Source organism: Daphnia magna, linkage group LG2 (genome assembly GCF_020631705.1).
Source record: "Daphnia magna isolate NIES linkage group LG2, ASM2063170v1.1, whole genome shotgun sequence".
In the NCBI taxonomy this organism is placed as follows: Eukaryota; Metazoa; Arthropoda; class Branchiopoda; order Diplostraca; family Daphniidae; genus Daphnia; species Daphnia magna.
Genome location: NC_059183.1, coordinates 16,031,254 through 16,050,010, shown reverse-complemented (window position 1 = coordinate 16,050,010; position 18,757 = coordinate 16,031,254). Strand labels below are relative to the sequence as shown.

General features: G+C 39.3%; 6 protein-coding genes across 10 annotated transcripts; 2 read left to right on the top strand and 4 right to left on the bottom strand.

The window, feature by feature from the left end:
• Positions 1 to 461: 461 nt before the first annotated feature.
• Positions 462 to 2,433, bottom strand: LOC116915984 (protoheme IX farnesyltransferase, mitochondrial). Of its 2 annotated transcripts, XM_045168644.1 has the most exons (7): positions 2,319 to 2,433; positions 2,076 to 2,248; positions 1,556 to 2,011; positions 1,412 to 1,492; positions 1,177 to 1,352; positions 923 to 1,102; positions 462 to 865 (listed from the first exon to the last, which is right to left on the bottom strand). In XM_045168644.1, the coding sequence occupies exons 3-7, from the start codon at positions 1,981 to 1,983 to the stop codon at positions 555 to 557; spliced, it is 1,176 nt and encodes a 391-aa protein (XP_045024579.1). In that variant the 5' UTR covers positions 1,984 to 2,011; positions 2,076 to 2,248; positions 2,319 to 2,433; the 3' UTR covers positions 462 to 554. The 2 variants fall into 2 exon arrangements, with proteins under 2 accessions (XP_045024579.1, XP_032777049.2); XM_032921158.2 differs by having other exon boundaries at positions 2,076 to 2,410.
• Positions 2,434 to 3,601: 1,168 nt separating this feature from the next.
• On the top strand, positions 3,602 to 6,016 carry LOC116919528 (urea transporter 2). The gene is made up of 9 exons (XM_045168642.1): positions 3,602 to 3,704; positions 3,812 to 3,868; positions 3,924 to 4,010; positions 4,086 to 4,205; positions 4,303 to 4,463; positions 4,539 to 4,785; positions 4,866 to 5,013; positions 5,083 to 5,267; positions 5,384 to 6,016. Exons 1-9 carry the CDS (start codon positions 3,666 to 3,668, stop codon positions 5,555 to 5,557), a joined length of 1,218 nt encoding a protein of 405 aa, XP_045024577.1. The 5' UTR covers positions 3,602 to 3,665; the 3' UTR covers positions 5,558 to 6,016.
• Positions 6,017 to 6,512: 496 nt separating this feature from the next.
• On the bottom strand, positions 6,513 to 9,579 carry LOC116919527 (zygotic DNA replication licensing factor mcm6). Its single transcript, XM_032925544.2, is given in 11 exon segments — positions 6,513 to 6,671; positions 6,733 to 6,863; positions 6,937 to 7,027; positions 7,030 to 7,914; positions 7,972 to 8,268; positions 8,337 to 8,592; positions 8,654 to 8,802; positions 8,861 to 8,896; positions 8,898 to 9,126; positions 9,186 to 9,329; positions 9,395 to 9,579. Coding segments are annotated over 11 exon segments (2,418 nt in total). The 5' UTR covers positions 9,487 to 9,579; the 3' UTR covers positions 6,513 to 6,563.
• A 597-nt stretch (positions 9,580 to 10,176) lies between these two features.
• LOC116915312 lies at positions 10,177 to 11,332 on the top strand. Its single transcript, XM_045169286.1, has 2 exons — positions 10,177 to 10,622; positions 10,675 to 11,332. Exons 1-2 carry the CDS (start codon positions 10,177 to 10,179, stop codon positions 11,252 to 11,254), a joined length of 1,026 nt encoding a protein of 341 aa, XP_045025221.1. The 3' UTR covers positions 11,255 to 11,332.
• A 611-nt stretch (positions 11,333 to 11,943) lies between these two features.
• On the bottom strand, positions 11,944 to 13,677 carry LOC116915979 (cyanophycinase). The gene is made up of 5 exons (XM_032921153.2): positions 13,458 to 13,677; positions 13,079 to 13,399; positions 12,718 to 13,017; positions 12,510 to 12,651; positions 11,944 to 12,417 (listed from the first exon to the last, which is right to left on the bottom strand). The coding sequence occupies exons 1-5, from the start codon at positions 13,578 to 13,580 to the stop codon at positions 12,107 to 12,109; spliced, it is 1,197 nt and encodes a 398-aa protein (XP_032777044.2). The 5' UTR covers positions 13,581 to 13,677; the 3' UTR covers positions 11,944 to 12,106.
• A 356-nt stretch (positions 13,678 to 14,033) lies between these two features.
• Positions 14,034 to 18,369, bottom strand: LOC116915978 (sec1 family domain-containing protein 2). Of its 4 annotated transcripts, XM_032921152.2 has the most exons (12): positions 18,187 to 18,369; positions 17,103 to 17,186; positions 16,938 to 17,019; positions 16,636 to 16,869; positions 16,418 to 16,564; positions 15,750 to 15,962; positions 15,298 to 15,693; positions 15,113 to 15,235; positions 14,847 to 15,048; positions 14,681 to 14,783; positions 14,464 to 14,619; positions 14,034 to 14,393 (listed from the first exon to the last, which is right to left on the bottom strand). In XM_032921152.2, the coding sequence occupies exons 2-12, from the start codon at positions 17,138 to 17,140 to the stop codon at positions 14,183 to 14,185; spliced, it is 1,905 nt and encodes a 634-aa protein (XP_032777043.2). In that variant the 5' UTR covers positions 17,141 to 17,186; positions 18,187 to 18,369; the 3' UTR covers positions 14,034 to 14,182. The 4 variants fall into 4 exon arrangements, with proteins under 4 accessions (XP_032777043.2, XP_045024571.1, XP_032777042.2 ...); XM_045168636.1 differs by lacking the exon at positions 18,187 to 18,369 and having other exon boundaries at positions 14,847 to 15,039; positions 17,103 to 17,372; XM_032921151.2 differs by lacking the exon at positions 18,187 to 18,369 and having other exon boundaries at positions 15,750 to 15,959; positions 17,103 to 17,371.
• Between the last annotated feature and the right edge of the window lie 388 nt (positions 18,370 to 18,757).

Below are 18,757 nucleotides of genomic sequence, written 5' to 3'. Positions count from 1 at the left end.
CCTTACAGTTAGAGGAAGAATTCAGCATTAAAGTAGACAAAGTGAAGCTCAATCTTGGAGAAAATTTACAATTTGAGTTCAATTCCGAAGACGGGAAATGGGTGCCAACTAGTTCTGTGCCGATAATCAAAACCAAGCCAAATACTATTATCCACAAACTGGAAGAAGAAAACAACTGGCTGAAAATTCAAGCAGATCTTTTACTTAATATGGTAAGTATATTACATTAAACAAAAGGTTTTCACTTCACTAATCGAACACTTACGCAGCTGACGGAAACAGCGCTCGAAGCCCACCTAAACGCGGTACACTCGCAAGAAAAGGCTAGTCCTGAAGTCACAATTTCAAAAAAGAGCTCCTTTAAAGGACGAAAGCTCTTTTCTTGAATGTTTAAGATTTAAATTTGAAAGAAATATATTTTGTATGAACTCGTGGAAATGAAATAGTTTCATTTAGGGTAGTTTATTTCATCGGTCATTTATTCCTTTGTTATACTGCGTATTTACACTGGTCCGACTAGTAAACTTTTTATTAAGTTCTACTTGCAAGGAGCATCAGCTGTGGTAAGGAGCAGGAAAAAGACCACGAATTGTTTTAAGCAGCCAGTCTTCGCTGTCCTCTTTCTTTTTGTGTACGAGCATGAGGATCATAATAATGGGCAAATGTGCCAAAGACATTCGAAAAAGCTTTCGAGAGCTAGAGCTATCTGAATGGCGGTAAAAACGCCACGCTAAAATTAAAAAATACAAGTTTACAGGCAACGAGTCCAGAGCAAATGTCCACGTTGTTAACCCGATAAGTGGTGCAGTCGAACATATTCCTATCAAAGCAGCGGTATGTCGCAGGGTTGTTCTCCGGCAGAGATCTAAAACAATTATTTCTGGTTAAATGAGGACTGCAATAGCATAGAGTCTTATCCCACCTGGATTTGTGACAGCCATCATTCTGTAGCCAGCACGCGAATAATCGGATCTTAGATTCCAGGATAACGCATTGAAATGAGGAAACTGCCAGGCATATAACACTCCTCCCAACACCATTGCTCCGGCATCGAGATATCCCGTACAACCGGCGTAACCCATTAGTGGTGGAAGAGCACCAACTAACAGTTAAATTATTAACATATTACATGTTACATATGCGACTCTTAACATTGATAGGGACAGCATTACGTACCTATGGATCCTACCCATGTATTAGCTATGCTTGACCGCTTCATTGGGGTATATACCAATGTGTACAGCGCCAACGTGAGAGCACCCAACGACGCACATACTCCGTTAACCCCATAGTTCAATATTATCAAACCAGTTGTACCGCTCACGGCCGCAAATGATACGGCATGTAAAGGGCTGCGCGGAAAAGAATGTTAAAAATATTTCTCTCATTTAAACGGAATGTGAAAGCTTACCTTAGAAGTCCTCGAACCAATACACGATTGCTCGTCCTAGCCATTTGCGAGTCGAAAGGTACTTCGAAAAACTGGTTAATACTGTGCAGAAATTCATAGTTATTGAAAAATAAATCAAGACATTTGTAGGCTAGCAATAAATACGTATTTGCAGAGGCAGACGTCAAGGCTGTACCCAGAAGACAAAGACCCAACGTGGTGAAGTTAGTTGGCAATGGTGCCATAGCATATCCAGTTACGGCGGAGCATACGACAAGGCCGGTTAACCGAAATTTTGCTAGAGAACTGTAATGGTTTGTCAGCTTGGCTGGTGTCATTGATTGAGGTGAATTTGCATTTTTTGTGATTTCTTCACTGGCAACCTTAAGCAGTGTATCTTGATTGACCAAAGGACTGGGGCTATTTTGTGTAACTGTTGTGAGAACTACTGGTTTTTTCTTTGTAATCTCTTCAATCCCTGGTACTTCAAGCTTCTTGGACGCTGCTGCCCTCATAACATGGCGATGAACAATGCTTTTCTGCAGATGTAAACAGCTTCCAGAAGTTAATAGTAAGGAACTGGCACGTATCATTTTGAAGTCTATGAATTATCGGCTACTTCTGTTTTCACAAAAAAAACCACGGGTTATTATATTCTCTAAATTGTATAAGAAAAATGCTTTACCTGATTAGGTTTGTGATTTATTAGCTACATACGTTTTTAAGTTATCTAATAACCCTACTGTACTATGCGGAGCTCTAAACTTTTTATGTCACGTAATCGAGTGTGGAAGAATCCTATCTACATTTGACTTTTTCCAACGCTTTTTCCCAGCTAAATTATAGCTGAATATGTTCCTAGATTTTTCACTTACATAAACACACACAGAAAACAATATTTGTTCGATACTGTCATTTTAATACATACTTATACAAATTTGTCGGCACTTTTTACACACACAGAAGGGGTATAGACGGTCATTACAATCAGCAGACACATTTCACCAACCATAGCAGACAAAACTTCACGAATACGTTGTTGCCTGTTTTCATACACGGGCATGGAGAATTGGAGATCAATTTATACGCCAGCGCGCAACCAAAGCAGAGTAATAGTATTCTATTACTCTGTATACCAAAGTCAGAGTCATTGAACCCTATGACTCTGGGATTCTATGACTCTGGCGCAACCAAAGTCAATGGAGAAAGAATGGGAATTTTTGACAATTCCGTCACTACAACTTTTCAATCCGATTAAAGGTCCCTCCCCCCCCGATTCTAGAACTAGAAATTCTCTTACCTCATTTGATCCTTACAGCCAGAAAAGAACTCAATTTTGGAACAGCGTACATGGAATTGGCGGATAGTATCTTGAAAATAAAAATCTGTATTGTGTGAAATCAATATTCAGTCAATCGCTTGTTCAAATAATGAACAAAAGAAAAGGCTGCAATATACATCAGCGTGTGTCTTTGTATTATTTATTATTTTTTTGCCTGACTAACTTGTTAATATTAAATGTAAATTAGAGATCAATGAACCATGGTGATCCAAATAGGTCAATTTCATGTTCCGAATTTAATGAATCACAATTCACAATAAACCATTTTGGTTTTTATTCTCGGGTGTCATTTGGACCCAATAATCCATGTATAGGGGCCATATCTAATAACCTTGTTGAAAACTATAGGCATAAAAAATTTATAAATAATAAAATACAATAAAATAAAATATAAATAAATAATAACAATATACGCATGCAAAATTTTGTCATTTGCCGTCATGTTCACCAGCCTTTGAAGTTATGCAACTCAATGACGAGATACAAGTAAATACAAAATAGCGGGATTTCCTTTGAGAAGGAGTGGTCGCTTACCAAAAGGCCAGCCAATGTCAAAGGGATATAATCCTAGGTAACAACAGGAAAAATAAGACAACAGATAGTATTAGTTAACACGCGTTTCCTCTAACTTTGTCATATTTTTCATTAGTTGAATCTGAAATTGGCATCGTGCATTTAAAATTCAGATTTTATCGTCGAATACGATAACAAAAGTCAAGTCAAACAAATTTTTCTATTAGAAAAAATGTAGGATGCAGCCAAGCGATAAATGCACGTGATCACGATCGAGGATTATAGCAGGTAACCGTGGGCTGCTAATGGTGAACGCGTGACAAGGATTCTAAACAGAAATTCGTTGTATAACTTGCGAGGTAAGAAATTTGTGATAAAAAGAAGAAATGAGTAATCAAGAAAGACATTCTTCGAGAAACCATGGCCACCAAAGACCGACGCGCAAACAGCCTCGCTAAAGTAATTTATTAGAATACAACTATTTTTTAATTTTCAATCCTAAAAAAAACTAGCAGAACTAGCAAAACTAAAAAGCAATTGACACGTTACCATAAATTTATCCCCAGGTTGACGCGATTACCAAATCGAACCCTTTTTTTGAGATTATCGGAGAATGTCGCCTAGTGGGTATTCCAGTGCTTGTTTCTTTACGCAAAAAACTAATCCTAATTTGGCCAGGTGCACAGATGGCTGGAAAGCAAATCAGATAAGTCCGTGTGGCTGCTGCTGAAACTTCTCGATGGTGTATTCCGAGGATTCTCTCAAGTGAATCGCAGTCAATGACTACTTTTCTCTCAAAAACTCTAAGAGTATTATGAATTTTATAATTTGCTGATCTAGGTAGTTTTTGCCAATAATACCTTAAGTGGACTTTTCGTTATTATTGGCTTGGGCGTGGCCGATATTTCCGTTTGTGCAGCTGGACTATTAGCTGCTACCTTAGCAACTGTAACGGCATCGGTATAATCTTGGAAAGAAGTTTAGCTTCCATTTCTTTTGATTTAAAGAAATGGCCTATCAAACCAAAACAATTCCAAATCGAATTATTCATCCTTAGGTATTCAACCAACCTTGGAGCTCAATCAGTAATGGCTTGGTGACCTACAACGGCGTGTTGGTTGGAACTGTTACAGCCAGCATTTGCCCACCTATCGTGGTGGCAACTAATGGACCTGCTTACCTTTCTTGGTGTTTAATAGGATTCGGTGGAGTAATGAGGTACTAGTGAATTTTTCCTATTTGGCAGTATGTCGGTTTGAATAATGTTGTATAATAGTTAAATTGCATTATCAGTGCTTTAGTCACCTCCGGCATGGCAAATTTGTGTAAAGGCGCATCACTTCCGCCGATGACGGTTCCCTTCAATCTCATAGACCTCTTGCTATTCATTTGTCTACCGTCGGCTCTGACGCATCTTGCACCTACTGTCTCAGCGCAGAATGCTACCACATTTAATTTGGCTGCGTCTAATAATGACAGTGTGATAGTCCTGAATGCTACGGTGCCTGTAATCACGGAATTAGAGCTGGATTGGATAATGGTAAGTAGCGATTTTGATTTTGACCTGCAAACTATATAGAGTATTCAGCGAACAGTTTTTTCATCAATATAATTTTAAAGGTATTACGCGGTAGTTTAGTGTCAATGGGACAAGTCTACGCGGTCGAAAGCATAGTTTGTTCAATCATCATGTACATGGGTATAACCATGTTTTCTCCGATGCTTTCGATTGCTCTGTTCGGGGGTTCACTTTTAGCTTCAGTCTGTGGTAAGTTAAGATTAAGAAGTTGTTCAATTACCAAAGAATAGAAAAATAATCCGTATTTTGGCAACGTAGCACTTGGGCTTACCGACAATTATGGCGCAATTTATTCCGGACTTTGGGGTTACAATTCGGCGCTAACTGCAGGAGCTATCGCAGTCACCTTTTACATTCCCACTTTGCTATCAGTTTTTAATGCGGCTATGGCTATCGTTTTCACAGCGGCTGCCCAGCGCGCATTTGGTCTGGTACTGGCACCGGTACGTAACACTATTTTTTTAGTTATTATTTGAATTTTTGAAACAAAACTTACCATTTTTAACAATTGTGGAATGTTACGAGAGAACCCATGAACATATGAGCACTTTTCGTTTAGGCTGGATTACCTATTTTGACAATTCCCTTCGTGGTTACTAGTTCAATGTTTTTAGCCGTCACAAGCGGAGCCGGATTTGAGAGATTAATCAAGGCTCCCGACGGAAGGCCTCCAGAACATCAGCGAAGAAGATACAAAAAGTCGACTATTCAGAGCGAAGCATGTGATGTTTAAATTACCATTGTTAGTGGTGGTAATTGATTTAAGTCCAAACACGTACGGTTAATAAGGAAAACAAGGACAGAAAACTAATTGGACAAAACATTAATTCGACGATGAAATCTACTTTATCCCCTTTAAAAAAAAAAACACAGAAGGCATTATTGCAATTAAAATTGCTAATCCTGTCGATGGTACCTAATGAATTCTAATCATAAGTGAGAATCGTGATAAGTAGTATAGGACGCATTTTGAAATATTCGGTGACCGACCACTAACTGATAACCAAACTGTACGCGCAGTTTCAATCTGGGTATCTTGGAAAAGTAAGTATCCGAAAAGATTCCAGTTTAGAGGGGAAAAAAACATTTCTAGATACTAAGCGTACGAAAATATTGAAACGCATCACTGTTTAAAATCAAAACGCGTGCATGACAAGTCTGTTTCAGATAATAAAATGAATTCAGTCAAGAATCAGTTCTATCCTTTTGGCTCACAGGACTACCGGTGAAAGTGAACAAGTTGGCAAAAGAATAAGGTCGTTTTAATCGCTCTAATTTGTTACCGACCAAGAAATGGCATATACTAATATTTAGATGGCTAGACGAACAAAACAATAACACACAGTATACCAAAATCTATCGATCGTAGTCGTTGGTAGGGCATAAGTTGGGTGAAAATGCTTATTTTCAACTTTGTAGAAGGAAAAAAAAAAAAAAAAAGCTGGACCCCAGCCCCAATGATGTTTGCTAACAACGTCTGGTAGTACTAGTTCCGTCAGTTCAAGAGATTTTAGAAAACTATGGTATCGCGAATACAGTAACAATGCCGTCATTTTCAAAGAAGCTTTCCCCAATTGATAGCTAATCTATACGCTATTAATTCTCTCGATTAAAATGCACTCTTGACATATACCTCTGTAGGTCAATCATTGAATCTTTTAAAATTAACGCACATGAAAATTCAGTCGTTAAGTAAATATAATGTATGCGCAGGTAGACGTAAAAAAGAAAAGGAATACTTATTCAAGAACAAAATTGGGATGCACAACAAGGAGAGGATCCTCATCTTCCGTTACTTCTTCCTTACCAGCTAATCCAGTTCGGCTCAATGGAATAATAACTTGATCCTAAAATAAAATAAATACACATTAATAAATTAGTCAATTCGCATCTCAGTTTAGCATTCACCTGGTAAATAAGGCGACTGACTACACGTTCAACCAGCAGTTTCCGTTCAGTCAATTCCTGTTCCGTTTCAATCTCATCGGCGATTTCGTTCAAATACCAATTAATAAGAGCACTTTTACGTGAACTTTCGGCTATTGAAAATAAAACAACGTTTCATAAAATAAGTCAATCGCGAATTCAAAAAAGAGAAAAAATTTAACTTACTTTCATCCAAAGCCTCTTGTCGTCGCAAGTACATGACGAGTAAATTGGAAATGGCTTTATAGCTCTCGTAAGTGATAGAAATCTTTTTTTTTGCACTGCCGAATCAGAAGTTGCATCGCTAGCTGTTTGTTTATCAGTGTCTTCACTTGAAGGCACGCCATTAGTTTCGTCTTGTTCAACTGAAATGTTTGCCTGCTCAGCGTCTTCCAAGTCAATGTCGGGTTCTTCAACACGAATAATGGACTTGTTTAGTAAACGATATGCTTCTTTAACGTGGTCCTTTGTGACTAGGCTAACGCAGTACATACGCGCCATTGCCTCTGATAGTCGAATTAAGCTCTCAAGCTGACGTACGGTAATTCTTGAGGCTGACGATGTAGAACCACCATCACGTTGACGTAACTGCCGGTATGCATTAACAAGATATTCAGAAGCCTCTTTACTGAGCTTCGGCTGGAATTTTCGGGCAAACGTAATGTAGCGTCGGATATCTTCGGTTTGATACACACGCTGGATTGATTCAACGTTCCTCCTGTGAAGATCAACGATGCTGCGGGCGATAGAATAGTCAACCACCTCGTTACACTCATCCACTAAGATGAAGAAGAGATCAAAACGAGACATAATAGGCGCCGTCATCATCACGTTCTGCTTCAATGATTTTGTGCGGTCATATCGGCCTCCAATAGGATTAGCAGCTGCCAAGATCGAAGCTCGGGCATTAAGTGTCGCCTTAACTCCCGCCTTGGTGATCGAGATTGTTTGCTGTTCCATGGCTTCGTGAATAGCAACCTGGTCCCGAGGATCCATCTTGTCAAATTCATCGATGCAGCATACACCATTGTCTGCTAACATAAGTGCTCCAGCTTCAATAACAAATTCGTATGATTCTTCGTCTCGTACCACAGCAGCGGTCAAACCAGCTGCACTAGACGCTTTTCCTGAAGTGTAAACGGCACGAGGAGTGAATTCAGCAACCTGTGTTTACAAAGAACGATAAAGACAAAATTATTAAGAAGTTGTTATAGAAATCACCTGTTTGAGAAATTGTGACTTTGCTGTACTGGGGTCCCCGACGATGCAGACGTTGGTGTCTCCACGCAACGTGGTGTGCTCAACAGTTTTCTTCGGCACACCCCCAAAAAGCATAAGAAGAATACCTCGCTTGATTTCGTCGTTGCCGTAAATTGTGGCAAACAAACTTTTAATCAAGTTATCATACAAGTTGACGTCCTGGGTCATGTTGTAAATACGATTCCAATCTTGTTCTGACATTTGATTCTTGATATCTACAGCTGTCATTTCCTCTTGATGTAAGTCCTTGCCACCAAACTAATAAAGAAAACATCAAGACGTGGCTAGTTATTAGAAAATAGTGAAGTGGACGTCATATGGCCTACCATAGGATTGCTTTGGGTAACACTGCAGGCCAGGAAAGCCAATCGATAATTAAGATCACGAACACCCAAGTTCTTAAGACCACGGACACCTTCGGATTCCGGACCTTCGCCGGGTTTTCGTGCCGAACTTTCCGCTCGGGCGCCAGGTAGAGAAATTGATCCGACGTCGGGGACAACGATAAGCGTTCCCGTGAAATCACATTTATCGCCAGCCTGTGCTGTTTCCACGGCTTCGGCTCGTAAAATGACCTCAACGCTAAAGAATTTACAGGTCATTAATCATCCGAAAACTTTAAATGTGACGTTACTGAGTTTACCTTCGTGGAATACAACCTCGCGGTAGTTCGGCTTGGGTTTCCTGAATTCGGACTTTTTGAAAATCAACAAACCGGGATTTGTTAACATTTAGCATGAATCTGCTTCTGTTAAAGCACACTGGATTCCTACAGATTGAAGGCTGTGTATACTGCAAGACAAATTGTTGTGTTTAGAAGAACAACTGTGATGTGTTTTCTGCACTTTACCTTAAATTGTTGTTCAACATCTCTTATGACAGTTTGGACAGTCAAGACAAACAAAGGTAGCACTGACTAATTCTGGATGAACTGGGTGAGTACGAATCACCTGGCCAGAGATCTGGAAGAGAGAGCCAATGCTAGCTGTCTTTAAATCTCTGACCTTGTATTTTGAGCTAACATCAACAAAGCTTATGTATAGTTCTTTTTCAACATTGAACTCTGCCTTGTCTTTCACATAGCTGTATACAGCTTGGCAGAGAAAAGGGTAAACTCTAAGAGAAAAAATATTTTATATTTTACTGTTTTTTAGTTAGAAACTCAAATAAAGTACCTGTAGTATTCCGCTACTATGGTGACTGCCAAATTGCTGTTATATTTTTCTACATCCTGAAAGCTTACTTGGAGGGTGTTGCGTTCTGGTTTTACTAGTTCTTTAGCCTTTTCCAAATACTTAACTTCATTGTCAACTTCAAAACTGTCGAATTAAGGCTTTTTAGTCACAGTAGAAACCATATGGATTCTGAATCATGAAACCTTTACCCTTCTAGGAAATCCAAGAAAAGCTTCTGACACCTTTGGCCCACATCATCCTTTACTTTATTTTGAACTTGTTGAGCACCAGCAACATCCATACTTCTGAAATCGAAAAAACTTTGGGAACCAAGTTCAAGGGACTGTACTAGTTGTGCTTGTGCAAGAACGGCTGTGGACACAGGGCAGACAACGAAATTGTGGCGCGAAAAAAATACTAGGAGAGTTTTCCTGTCACAGCATTGCCACGTTCTATTTTTCCACGTTTGCTTTGCCATCCATGGCGCGCCCGCCCGGCCGCAAAATATCAAGGTAGTGTAAGCTTTTTCCCCCTCAAATGTTGTTACTAGAGCAACAAAAAGCGGGCAGTGACGATAAATTCGAAAAATGAGGAAAATATCGCAACATATTTTATGAGACTTCCCAACCGCTAAATAACATTACCGGTTGGAACTGTGGATACCTTGATGTAAGTTAGGCGCGGGAAGCAAACGCAGTGGAACTGGAACGCATGTCTATAAAAAAAAGCTGACAAAAGCTGTTGTTATTTTCTTTATTACAAAATTGTTGTGTTCCACTTAACTGAAAAATGTGCTTAATTATACTAGAATTTCAGAACAATAAGAAACTTTTTTTATTAACAACAGCAAGCAATGCATAACAAGAATTTTTAAACTACAGAAGTGATTGCCGAGCCTAGTCGGCATCATGTAGAGTATATACGCCTTCAAGAACATATGAAAATTAATCAAGTTTTCTTGGGACTTCTCCCGATATACATCTACTCCAAAATGGCAGACCAAATATCCATTTTTTCTCGCGAATTCTACGAAGTAAAGCAAACTGTTGAATACTTATGGGTGTATAACTTATCGTATGCCACAACTACTCAAGAAATTGTCGACTATTTTGAACAACTGGTAGGGCCGATTGAGTTTTTCGCCATGTACTTGGACAAGGGCGCCGATTTCTTATGCAAAGCTGAAATTATTTTCCATCGCGCAGAGGACGCCCGCAGAGCTCTCCTACTCTACGACGGAACACAGTTTGATGGTCGTCAAATGGTTCTAAAACTCCTTGTGGACGGACGTCAAATTCACCCCGAACAAATCGTGTTCCCTGGCTCAGTCAACCGCTTGCCAGTTGTTTTAGAGGAGCGACTTTTACCAGATGACATTACCCGGGATTTTCCAAATGATACGAACTTTGACCAGTCCAGTTGTGAAGGAACAGACATGTTTCTTCCAGAAGAAGATAAGGTAGAAGTTGAATCATTCGAAAAATCACAGGACGATCCTAATTTGGAGAAGGCCATACCCACCATCCGATAGCTCTAGGGTAAATGATGACTACTACTGCTTGCTTGTTTCTAACTTGCAATATTCTGTCAAAGGAGAACAGCTGCTAGAATTTTTTGAGAAGATGGCAGGGCCGGTTAAATCCGTCGGTATGTACCTTAATGACAAAAGCTTCTTGTGCGGTAAAGCTGTAATAGTTTTCCGCCATCCCAGAGACGCTCAAAAAGCTCTAGTTTGCTGCAATGGAACAGTTCTAAAGGGTCGTCTTATTTATCTTAAACTTTACGTGAACGGCCAACGCTTACGCGCCAATCAGATTGTTCTTCCAGAATCAAGTTCCGCAGAGGATTGGATTTATCCGCATGTACCTTTTGTTTCTTTGCCGTCGCCAAACTGTATGACTGAATATTTTCCTGATGAACCCATTCTTGGTCCATTCACCATGCCCACCACCAAAGAAGGAATAGAACAGAGACCAATCCATCCTCAGGGGCCAGGCTATCCACCTTTCCTGCCGTTGGTATTTGTCAAGGATTGCGTCCGACCATACGAGGCACCTGTCTTTGAATAGGTCAAGAAAGCAAAATTTGATTTCACTTAAATAAAGCACAAAATTTTGTATGCCGTACCTGAATAAGGTTTGGTAAGATTGATTAAATAGAATCCTCTATGATTCATTTCTAATATTGTTGTAACTATAATTTATTAATTTGAAAAAAGCATTGAAAAGAACGAATAGTTGCCAATCAATGGCTATACTTTTTTTTTTTCAAAGAATCCTTTGGTGAACTATATAAGCCTTTGAAATTAATCGGGCCCTAATACGGTATTAGAGCTCGGAAAGGAATAACATACTGTATTAGTAATACGTTATTCCTATTAAACGGAAAAAAAAGAATGTTCCAGTGTATACGTAGCACTACATTCAACTGGAGTATAGGCTATCGCACATAACTGACTGATTTCCACAGATGGCCATAGGCCGAACGCCGTTTACTAACAATGTCGATATTAGAACGGAGCTGGGACTGTGTTAGCATTATTACTCCGTACTCGGAGGCGAACTCACGACACGCGTGCAATTTATATAGCTGTTGCATCATGCTGACGCTTTAGCTGTACTGATATACTTCTGTACTTCTATTAGGAGCTAGTGTGTTATGTAATACAAAAATTTTGTTAAATTTGGAGATACGATGATGATAATACCTTTCGCCATCCTTAGTTTGTCGGCAAATCAAATTATTACCTTTCTTCAGGCAGTCAGAACTGGGTTATATTCACAGTAAATTAACTGTAGAAATCTACACACAACGCGATATGCAATTGTTTCCATATTAGGTACAGTAACTGCTCACGGTGTGTTCCACTATATATTGTTGCCAAACTTTAATATTCAGATTTCTCTTTTTGATTTATCAGATCAAGCTTCGAGAGGTTTTATAGTAGCCAGCATGTTACGATAGGAGGCTACGTAAGTTTTCTTCGGATCATTTGGGATATCTGCTCCAAATCCGACAGCTTCCAGCCGGTCAAAAAACACTTGGAAACGAGGAAGCACAGATGACAAAGATGTACATGTGACGTTGACCTCCTTGCAGTCAATCAAACGTCGGTTTGTCTGACGCCATTCTGATGGTGTCTCAGCTGAAAAAATATCTGAGGATGGAATGGCATCTTCGAACCATTCTTCGCCAGCTATTGGGATCTTCCAGCTGGCATAAGTGACCTCTCCTGTTAATACAGTAGTCAGGAGAAAGCATAGATGCATCATCACCATTTCAAGCTATTTTCAACTTTATCTCTAAAAAAATTTAACTGTTTACCTGAAGTAAGATCGATGGTATCATTTACAGTAAAGAAAGAGAATGGAATTTTTTCATAGGTCGCTTTGGAACTAGATTCAGCAGGCACAGTTGAAACGTCAACGAAAAACACACCACTTAATGATACTTCGGCAGTTATCACCTGAAAAAAGAAGGATAATTTGACAAATGAGACTTCCAAATCAAATGCAACACGATAAAGACATACTTTTCCGACCGGTTTAGACAACGGATTAGAAATTACTAAGGCCGTATTTTCGTCAACACCGAGCCCTTTCGGTGTGCCAATGTCTGGTAGATCCCTTGAATCCAGTAGAGTACGAATCAATCGCATTTCGTGTCCTTTATCGCTGAAATGGCTATCCAATACGTAATTATTTAAGAAACCCAATCCACCGTATTTGCAATAAGCGAGTGGAAACCGTTTCCCCGATAAAGATTCCTCATATTTAGTGCCCTGTACCAGGGCATTCATGGAATCACCACTGTGAATTACCACCGAATTTCCCTATTTAAAATCAAATACACGTGAATTTTCAAAAATAAGTTTACAGTATTTTATAACATACCATAATTGCGCTGTTTCCGGCTACCATTCCTCCGTTACTCAGGACAGATTTGATGGCTTTTAATACCAAACTATCTACCCCGGAAGGACGGAGTGCGTTAACCAAATTGGACTTCTCCGAGTCATCAACCAAAAAAATGCCTGTGTAGCTCCTTACTCGTTCGGCTACCTCTTGAGATGCAGAATCAGCCTTTGCCAAGGAGATGATGGAGGCTGCTTTAGCTCCATATATTCGGACGAAGTTATCAACGGCTTTAGCTCCTTCCGTGCCATTGTTTGGGGACGCCAATACGACTCCTATATTAGCTATACCTGGCCCTCCCTTTAAAAATAAATTATTAGTGGAAAAAATTTGAAATTTTAAACCGTAAAACCCCTACAGCTTTTTCAACCATCATTGTCCAAATGCCAGCATTGTCATCCTTTAGATTTCCACCTATGAGTACCAAATTTTGCGCAATAGCAACACCTGGTAGGAGGAAAATAAACGCTAAAAAATACATGTCACTGCTTCACCAAACAATCCGCAAAAACTGAAAATGCTCGAATCTTTTCCATATACGTTCTACTAAAGGTGGGCATGGTGTTCACGTGCCTTAGGCTATATTCTCACCTCACCAAACAAGGGTTGGGTGAGGAAAAAAAAAAAGGCGAATTGAAATAACGCCAACGGCCATGGTTATGTGAAGGGAAATGTGTCGACCTGCCAAGAGAACGCATAAAGCCGACCAAGAACCGGTGCTCAAAATACGCCAGAAGCATCTGGTTATGTAAATTTGACCTGTGGATATTAAGTCAATTTCTTCTTTTAATGAATTTTGTTCTACTTCAACTGTGACAGCTTTGAATTCAGATGTTGGGGAATACCGTGTTGTACCCTAGTTTTACTGAACTTCCTGTTAACTTTTATTACGTTCATCCTATTTCCTGACTTGAGCGAATGTAAAAAAAATTTATAAAATGAAAGAAGAGCTGTAATGAAAATACCATCTGTTTTCCATTTGTCAACGGCCACGCAGGTCATAAATGTTGTATGATCAATAACAGGTAGGCAAGAATCTTCCATTGCAGCGGTATAAAGATTGATGATTTTTTATGGTTCAGCTTAATTTGAAACGGTTTTCTTGAGGATGTGATGTATTGCATCATGGGCGGATATGAAGTGGCTCGAAGCTATCAGTACTTTATGGGAAGGCGATTTTTGGCGAAATAGATCACGGATGAGCTTTACTTCGTCAGGGCGTATGCCCCCGCATACATACAATATTACAATAGGATTGTCCACCGGTTTTGGCTTACGTACATTGACGAACAAACTAGAGACGTAATCAGCGTATTAGAGGCAGATTAATTAACTCTTTTTTTCCCGAACGATCAAATCCATACCTGAAACCTGTTTTCAGCAAATCTTTCAAACCTCCCGATTTGTGTTCCAAATCTGGATTGTCGCCCAAAGAAGGATCAAAAAGATCTTCTACCAGTTGCTGAAGAAAGCTGGTACACTCTACAGGCATGGCAGAGTTTTTCCTCTGATAAAGATTTCTATTGGATTACAAAAAGAATTAGTAAACAATAATTCCTTTTAAACTCCATGTATCAATACTTGTATCTTTTCATATGACTGCGGTATCCACTAATGCAATGAAGTTGCTCAACGATCTTTTGAGCGGCACGGTGTGCTCTAACTTCATCTACGGGCATACCCACTAAAAGAAATGGTAGTTGATATCAGAATTTTCTTTTCATTTGAAAGCGATAGCCTTTTATACCAAAGTCTTGAAGCGTATTTGATAGGCTATCACATTCGTTTACGAAAATTTCTGCTATTATACTCTTTAAACGATCTTCCAAATCCAAAGGAAAGAGGATTTCACGTTTTTCACCTGCTAAAGAGTATATGTGAACTAATAAAACTAGGATGTCATCCAAAGACAAATTCGAATCCTTTCTAGTTTTTAACAGCTGCAAGACCTATTTTCAAGTCACAACAGTTTCACCCTACTTAAATAGACAGAAATTAAATGTTAACAAAAACCTGTATGAGAGGAGAAGGAGATTCGCCATCAAATGCCTCAATCAGCGACTTTCGGATTCCCTCTAAAACGTTCATTCGTGTTGCTTTGTGATTCTCCTGTGTTCGCCACAATGCGTATCCTATCTGTCAGTTACGGAAATTTCAATCACACTATTAATGGGATAAAAACAAACGAAGTAATTTACCTGGTATAAATGAGTGAACCTTTCTATGTAATCCCAGTTCTTGTTGCAATGGCTAATCAAATCACCCAGTTTATCAAGATCATTTGTATCTTCTAAGCTATCTTTTAGCATTGTCGTAAACCATTCCATGGCTTGTTCTTGGGAATCGTGAAACAAATGATCCATCATTTCCAATCCTTCATTCCAATCCATTTGGGGTGCTAGACAGCCCGGCGCTGTAGTTAGATCTCCTTGCGGTTCTGTCGTCATGTTAATTTCAACATCATTCGAGTATTCATGAAGCCGGCCGAGAGTATGGAGTAGTCTATCATACAAATTGTCACTGGAGGACTCGGTAGCTGAAGCTAGATCAAGAAGCCGATCAACTAAGATAACAGACACTTTGTTGGTAGCCGTCTGCCAATACGAAAAGTATGTTATTTTAAGAATAATAAATAATTCAATTTTCGTACTTTTCTTCGAGTTTTTGCGGCAGTTAAAGCATCAAGCTCAGTGCCAAGTATCCTACTGAAAGGACCCACTGTGAAGATGTCGTCTTTTCCGTTTATATGCTGTATCAATTGATTAAGGTTGTTAACTAGCTGACGGACTTGAACTTGGGATTCCAATGGCAAATTTGCGTAAGTCAGCTCATTTATTGAACGAACTGTTGGGGCATCCACCTGCTGCAAAACAGAGATTATTATACTGGCAATACCTTTTTTAAAATAAAAAAAGGATGGGTTATCTAAATGCTCAGCATAGTTTCGCTAACTCGGGCTCGAGTTTTCAACATGGCACTCAAAGCATACAACGCCGAATCGCTTCAGATTTGGCTTGCTTACATCATTTGCATTTCAATATAGACTATGAAAAAGCTTTTTGTACACTTGTTGACGTTAAAGTATTTGCAAGAACACCATTGTCCGTAAAATAATGAAAATATCTCTAGAGAGAAACTTTTTCTCACAAGTAATTATGTCCTTCAGAAGAAAAAGGCAAAGGATGAAATCACAAACAGACATATTACTGACATTGAACATGTTAGCTTTCTCTTCATTTCTTTTACAACGAGCTTGCAATAGATGTTTTTGTCAACAAGTGTACAACCAACACAGCTTAAGCCACTATTATGTATTACCTTGCTAAAAAGTAGAAGCTGCTCATTGAGATATCCTAAGTCACTGGTAAGCAATGGTTCTGTTAGCCGGGCTGAGGGAATCAAGATTGTCTCTCTTGTAGGATGTAGGGTGCTCAAAGGGTAGCTGAAAACTTCCACTGTATAGTTCTTTAAAACAGGAAAAAAATATTTAATGATATAAAAACCAACAGTGAATTTGTTTATGTAAATGCATTTACCAAATTCCCCATCCATTCTAAAACATCCTCTTCTATTTTTTGCAACACTTCAGATTCATTACCTTCTCTACTGCCCCATAGAAAAAGGTGATGCACAGATAGGTGTGCTGATGTTATAATCACACAATATTCTAAATTGCTGTTTCGAATTAGAGTTTCTAAAATTTTGTAATTTGTGCCATGCCAGGCAGTGCTGGAAATAAATACACCCTTCTTTACATTTTTAGGAACAGCCTGTTAAAAATTCTTGTTAGTCTAGCAAAAATATGCCAGTCTTTTGATTTTAGTTTGCAATAAACTACCTCAAATGCTGACAGTTCCTTGATGCAGGTAGCTCCCGCATCCAGAATAGATGGAGCACCTCCATTCCAATGAAGACATTCACTTTATTGATTGTTTATATAAAATTGATACACAGAAATATTAGTCTTACTTCAAATAGAAAAAGGACAATTACGTAGGTATACCATGCTAATGCATCTAAAAAGACGGCGGCATTTTTCATTTTTTTTCTGGCCTCAGCCCACCAGGCTTGGCCAAACTCCTGCCACCTTAACATTTCAACTTGTTAACTTTAATCTTACAACAAACTTCCTAACACTATAGATAAAGCTTATTAAACAAATTTTGTAATTTTTTTTCGATACAGCCAATCTGCAGAGAAATGCCAGTCGGCTAAGGAATTTCCATGCGTGAAAGTAAACAAGAAAACGATCAAAGTCTAAACAACATCCCTAGTTTGGTAGTATCTAGTATGTATAGGGCTCGGCCCCGATTGGCCGAGATCGGGTAAACCGATCTGATCTACACGAAAAATGATCTATCTGTTGAGATTGGTTCGGGTTCTCCAGAAACAGATCGGTTCCGGTGTGGTTCTTCAGTGCGATCGGTTAGATCTGCCACCATTTTTTAAGATGGCGCGCTTAAAAGAAGTCGGGTAAAATGTCCGGGTAAACGGGTAAACAGTCCGGGTAAATGGGTAAAAAACTGGTTACACCAGTTTTTAGAACCGGGTTTGGGAACTTTTTCTTAGAACCGGGTCCAGGAACTGGTTCTAGGATACTTTTTTTGTTTGGAACCGGTTTGGATCTGTTTACCCATGGGTAAGAAAATGGACGATCTGCGATCTGTCAGATCCGCACCGAAAATCAAAATTACCTACCCGATCGCCGCGGGGCCGAGCCCTAAGTATGTAGGTAGCACGCAGCACCGCAGAGGCGATCTCATCTAGGATTTAGGCTCTAGGGTCTTTCTTTCTCTTCCTCTGTAGAGTCATGACTCTGGTAGAGAATGTAGTCTTAGTTTATAGTCTGTACTTCTGTAGCTCTGTACCCTGTAGGCCTACTCTTTAAGTCTTTAGCAGCATGGACTTAGAAGTAAAGACCAGCTAGCAGCGACCAGGAACTCAATAACTCATGGTCATGGTCACGAGTCGTCGATTAATACAGATAATAAGCCCTTTATCTCCGAATTAATGTCCCCATATAACGTATCAATGTGATCTAATGTAAAAGTGTGCATAAAGAATTTTAAGTTTAGTTTTCGTCTTACACGAATCCGTGGAGATGGCTGGCTTCAGTCTTATGTAAAAAACTGTAAGACGAAATGTCTCGAAGGCTAAATGACTATGACTGCGTTTGGACCAAAAACATATATGAGTGAGAGTTGGCCTTCGTCAGCTCCATTCACATGTGTTTTTGTTCGTCCTCTAGATTTTGAAGCTATACGACGCCATTCGTTGCATCTTCGGCAAAGAGCCAGAATACTCACTGAGAACGAAGGCGGACGTGCCTTTAATTTAATGACGAAAAATCCACAACAAGCCAACGCAAACGTAATGTACATCTAAAATTTTCTGCTTCACCTGGTCACGGTGGGTAGGACTCCTTCTGTTGATTCTTTTGAAACACGATTATGAAATCCGGATGACGAATCTCAAAATTGAAGCTGACGAAAAAAAGCTTCTTTGAATGCCCTTCCAGAAATCGTAAACATGACGGCAGTCCTTTCCCAGGTCTATCTCCTCCCCCCTCCAAATGCTGCCTATCATTCTCATCGCATGAGTCATCACGATTTTGATGATATTTTCTTATTTTCAGATATTTTTTTTTACAAATTTATT

What these genes read in the sequence shown, in the direction of transcription:
- LOC116915312 (XM_045169286.1), top strand. Translation starts at nt 10,177, where the DNA reads ATGGCAGACCAAATATCCATTTTTTCTCGCGAATTCTACGAAGTAAAG. An exon ending in AGTTGTGAAGGAACAGACAT is followed by an intron (nt 10,623 to 10,674) that starts GTTTCTTCCAGA and finishes GAAAAATCACAG; the next exon opens with GACGATCCTAATTTGGAGAA.
- LOC116915984 (XM_045168644.1), bottom strand. Translation starts at nt 1,983, where the DNA reads ATGATACGTGCCAGTTCCTTACTATTAACTTCTGGAAGCTGTTTACAT. An exon ending in ACGTCTGCCTCTGCAAATAC is followed by an intron (nt 1,493 to 1,555) that starts GTATTTATTGCT and finishes ATTTCTGCACAG; the next exon opens with TATTAACCAGTTTTTCGAAG. An exon ending in TACATGGGTAGGATCCATAG is followed by an intron (nt 1,103 to 1,176) that starts GTACGTAATGCT and finishes TTTAACTGTTAG; the next exon opens with TTGGTGCTCTTCCACCACTA.
- LOC116915978 (XM_032921150.2), bottom strand. Translation starts at nt 17,194, where the DNA reads ATGTTAAGGTGGCAGGAGTTTGGCCAAGCCTGGTGGGCTGAGGCCAGA. An exon ending in TAGAATGGATGGGGAATTTG is followed by an intron (nt 16,565 to 16,635) that starts GTAAATGCATTT and finishes CCTGTTTTAAAG; the next exon opens with AACTATACAGTGGAAGTTTT. An exon ending in CCGCAAAAACTCGAAGAAAA is followed by an intron (nt 15,694 to 15,749) that starts GTACGAAAATTG and finishes TCGTATTGGCAG; the next exon opens with ACGGCTACCAACAAAGTGTC.
- LOC116919528 (XM_045168642.1), top strand. Translation starts at nt 3,666, where the DNA reads ATGGCCACCAAAGACCGACGCGCAAACAGCCTCGCTAAA. An exon ending in TATTCCGAGGATTCTCTCAA is followed by an intron (nt 4,011 to 4,085) that starts GTGAATCGCAGT and finishes TTGCTGATCTAG; the next exon opens with GTAGTTTTTGCCAATAATAC. An exon ending in GGATTCGGTGGAGTAATGAG is followed by an intron (nt 4,464 to 4,538) that starts GTACTAGTGAAT and finishes TTGCATTATCAG; the next exon opens with TGCTTTAGTCACCTCCGGCA.
- LOC116915979 (XM_032921153.2), bottom strand. Translation starts at nt 13,580, where the DNA reads ATGTATTTTTTAGCGTTTATTTTCCTCCTACCAGGTGTTGCTATTGCG. An exon ending in CCGGAAACAGCGCAATTATG is followed by an intron (nt 13,018 to 13,078) that starts GTATGTTATAAA and finishes GATTTTAAATAG; the next exon opens with GGAAATTCGGTGGTAATTCA. An exon ending in TACCATCGATCTTACTTCAG is followed by an intron (nt 12,418 to 12,509) that starts GTAAACAGTTAA and finishes CTGTATTAACAG; the next exon opens with GAGAGGTCACTTATGCCAGC.